The sequence below is a fragment of the Nannospalax galili genome, unplaced genomic scaffold (assembly GCF_000622305.1).
Source record: "Nannospalax galili isolate Female #2095 unplaced genomic scaffold, S.galili_v1.0 scaffold261, whole genome shotgun sequence".
Lineage (NCBI taxonomy): Eukaryota > Metazoa > Chordata > Mammalia > Rodentia > Spalacidae > Nannospalax > Nannospalax galili.
The window spans coordinates 2,950,064-2,953,510 of record NW_008345226.1 but is presented as its reverse complement, the minus strand read 5'-3'; the positions used below and the strand labels follow the sequence as shown (position 1 = coordinate 2,953,510).

General features: G+C 35.7%; 1 protein-coding gene across 1 annotated transcript in view; it reads right to left on the bottom strand.

Annotated features, from left to right (window-relative positions):
• Nucleotides 1–2,037: 2,037 nt before the first annotated feature.
• Nucleotides 2,038–3,447, bottom strand: part of LOC103740749 (T-cell receptor-associated transmembrane adapter 1) — a 33,149-nt gene continuing 31,739 nt past the window's right edge. Inside the window, exon 6 of the mRNA XM_008841433.1 lies at nucleotides 2,038–2,295. Coding sequence (XP_008839655.1) covers nucleotides 2,038–2,295 — 258 coding nt within the window. The remainder of the gene's footprint in view (nucleotides 2,296–3,447) is intronic.

The following is a 3,447-nucleotide window of genomic DNA, read 5'->3' as shown; positions in this document are numbered from 1 at the left end:
TATGGAAAAACACAGAATTATTCATCTGGTCAATTATTTTTCCTTTGTATTGAATTTTGCAAATTTCATTCAATATATTTTAATTGTATTTGGATCCCCTCACCTATCTCCACCTATCTTATCCACCCTCACAACTGCCTGATCAAGTCAGTATATTCTATGTATGCCTATAGTGTCAAATTTGTGCCCCCAAATGTCCTTTGGTGTGGGTCCACTAGAGCATGATCAGCCTACCAGTAATCACACCCTTAAAAGAGATTGACTCAACCCTCTCCAGTCTCCAATAGTTTCTCAGGCACACTTGGGATTTCTTTCTTTCTTTTTCGGTCTTTTTGAGACAGGGTTTCCCTATAGTCATAGCTGGCCTGGAACTCACTATGGAGAACAGATTTGCCCACACCTGTTTCCCAAGTGACGAGATTAAAGGTGAGAGCCCCCTTGACGTATTTAATATAATTTTATTTTATTTTATCTGTGTTTTTCCTGTATAAGTGCACCATGCCATGTAATGCCCGTGGTGGCCAGATGAGGGTGTCAGATCCCCTGGAATTGAAGTTACAGATAGTATGAGTGCTGGTAACCAAACCCAGGTCCTCTGCAAGAGCAGCCAGTGTTCTTAACTACTAAGCCATCTCTCTAGCTGCCCTTGTATGGACATTTTGATCCAATAGCTGAGCTTTCAGGGATTTTTCCTATGGAGACTAATAATATTAATGTGTTTAAAATACAGCAATTCCTTTTTAGGCACTTAATACAAAAGAAAACTGGACAAGTGTTCAGACATGCCCAGGGAAACATTTCTATTAAAATATTATTTATGAATACATAAAATATAAGCTTGAAATAAGTTTTCTTAAAACTTATTTAAATGAGTTATTATTTCATTATTAATGGTAAACAATGCATACATTAAAATTATGAGATAGCGCATGGGATGTAGCTCAATGGTAGTGCACTTACCTGTCATATAAAAGACCCTGAGTTCATGGAGCTGAAGAGATGGCTCAGAGGTTAAGAACATTGGTTGTTCTTGCAGAAGACCGGGGTTCGAATCCCAGCACCCACATGGCAGCTAACAACTGTCCTAACTCCAGTTCCAGGGGATCCGACAGCGTCTTCTGTCCTATGTGGGTATTGCATGACACGGGTGCACTTACCTACACACAGGCAATACACGTATACACAAAAATTAAAAAAAATAAAAATAAAAAAGTTTTTTTAAAAAAAAGACCCCGAGTTTGATCCCCAGTACCACCAAAACAAGTTATAGCACATTTTGATATAGTTACATATAATGATGGAAATAAATCCACAGTATACTGATACATGAAGAAAGTTTAAATAACATGTATAAAATAATCCTCTATTTTTAAGTTAAAAAAGAAACAACTGATATTGTACACATGGATGTGCCCAGCAAAACATCTACAAAGATGTACATGGAAAATTGTTCTTAGTGATTATCTCTGGCTAGTGGACTTCCTAAGCTCTTTTGATGTTTTGTTTCTTAAGGAACATGAATTGATCTTATAAGAATTTTTTAACTAATGAAGCTATTTCCACTTAGGAAAAATACCTCTCAAGATAATTCCACTTTTCTTGGTAAGGTACTTTTGATCAGAAATTTTTTCTAATTGTGGAATAGTTCATATTAATGAAAGTGGAAATGTTTGCTTGCTTGTCTTTTAAATAATTGGCTTTTTTCAACATATTCCAGAACACATATATGCTCCAATGAAAAAAAATTCTTTATTCATAATTGCTGTAAGTTTTTACTTTGTTATCGAGCTTAATTTGCAAACTGGAGTTATTAATGCTTTACTTTTCCTACTTAGGTATTTTAAAATGAATTCCTGTAGCTAATTTTAATGTCATAAGATTTAGTGTGTCTGGATGCAATCTCTGAATGAAAAGGATGCTATCATCCCGTCAACAAATGATCAGACTGTCACCCTGGTCCCTGTGTGGCACACAACGTTACTGTTTTCTTAACTGTCTCCAACAATAGCATCATCTTTGAGCTGTATCCTGGTCCAGTTAGTTTATAGGTTCTCTCTTGGCACGAATCAATCCAAATAGTCTGGCAGGATCATCATGAATATTTTCCTCTACCGCTTGGAATTCTGGTAGAAAACTATCTGCCAAATTGGTGTGAGAAATGCTGGCCTCCATTGCACAGAGGTGCACGTCCTTTTCCCGGTCTGACAAATTGGTGTTCGGTTTCCTGGGCTTTCTGCGCTTCCCCTTGATGCTAAGATCAAGTGAGGCATAGCACGTTTGAGCTTCCGCAGGTACCTAAAATGAAAGGCATTATTTTTCCATTGTTAGTCTATTCTTTAACTTTCATGACTTCTAGAAATTCCTATGGCTTATGAAAAACAACTTGTTTTCTGGCTTAAATTACATTATTATTATTATTATTATTATTATTATTATTATTTGCCGAATTTCACAGTTAGGATGACAGAAAGGAAATCAATGGTCAATTCAAAATTTTTGAGTTGAAAAATAAAATACTTAGGTGAACTCCAAGAATTTATGTCTTTTTCATGCTCAAAACATACAAGAACATTTTAGAGTGACTCTCACCTGTTTCTTCACCTTCACCTCAAGTGGTTATTACTGTATGTTGTCCCTATCAAGAAACTGTTCTTGAATATGTTTATGAGGAAAAAAGCACAATAGGGAGAAATTTAACAACTCATAAGATATACTTTATATGTGCTTGATAATTGATGATTTAATGATTTAATGGTACCCATAAATCCTCACCCATTTTTGTTTTATATTTTTAAAGATTCATAAGTATAGTAACAACAGTATCTGCTTACATGAACAGCATCTAGGAAAGAATGAAATTTTATCATCCTTCCCTATTATTTCCTTTTAGTGTATCTGTGTCTAGATCCCGTTTAAACTTCGTTTAGGTCAGTCTTGGAGCTATTTATTCATATCCCTAAAGGTCTAGGGGTCCGTTATGGCCTAGAGCTGGGTCAACGCCAGAATAAGAAGGACAAGAGACTAGGGCAATTGGGGAAGCAACAGGCTAAAGCCAAGATATTGAATTTGTTGTTGGAAAACCTATGATTCAATCTAACTGTACTATATACTGATTATAGGGCCTGGGGAAGGTTTATATGAGGCAAAAGAAATGGCTTTACTTATATCTTCTCTATTTATCAGATTTGCTATAATTAAATTAATAATTTCTTCAGAACTGCAATAGCTGCCTACCTGGTACCCTTTCTTTCATCTTTTCCCTCTGTCATTAGTCCCTATTTTCAAACTATTTTTGCAAAGTACAACTTTCACATTTTATTATCCTAGCCTGCAAAATCTTAAGCTATGGACTGAAATCTGGATTTCATATCTTGCACTTTAAGTTTTCCATTTTGACTCCCAGTACTCCCCTGCTCTGCTCAGTACTCCAGCAAAACAGGCAAGTCA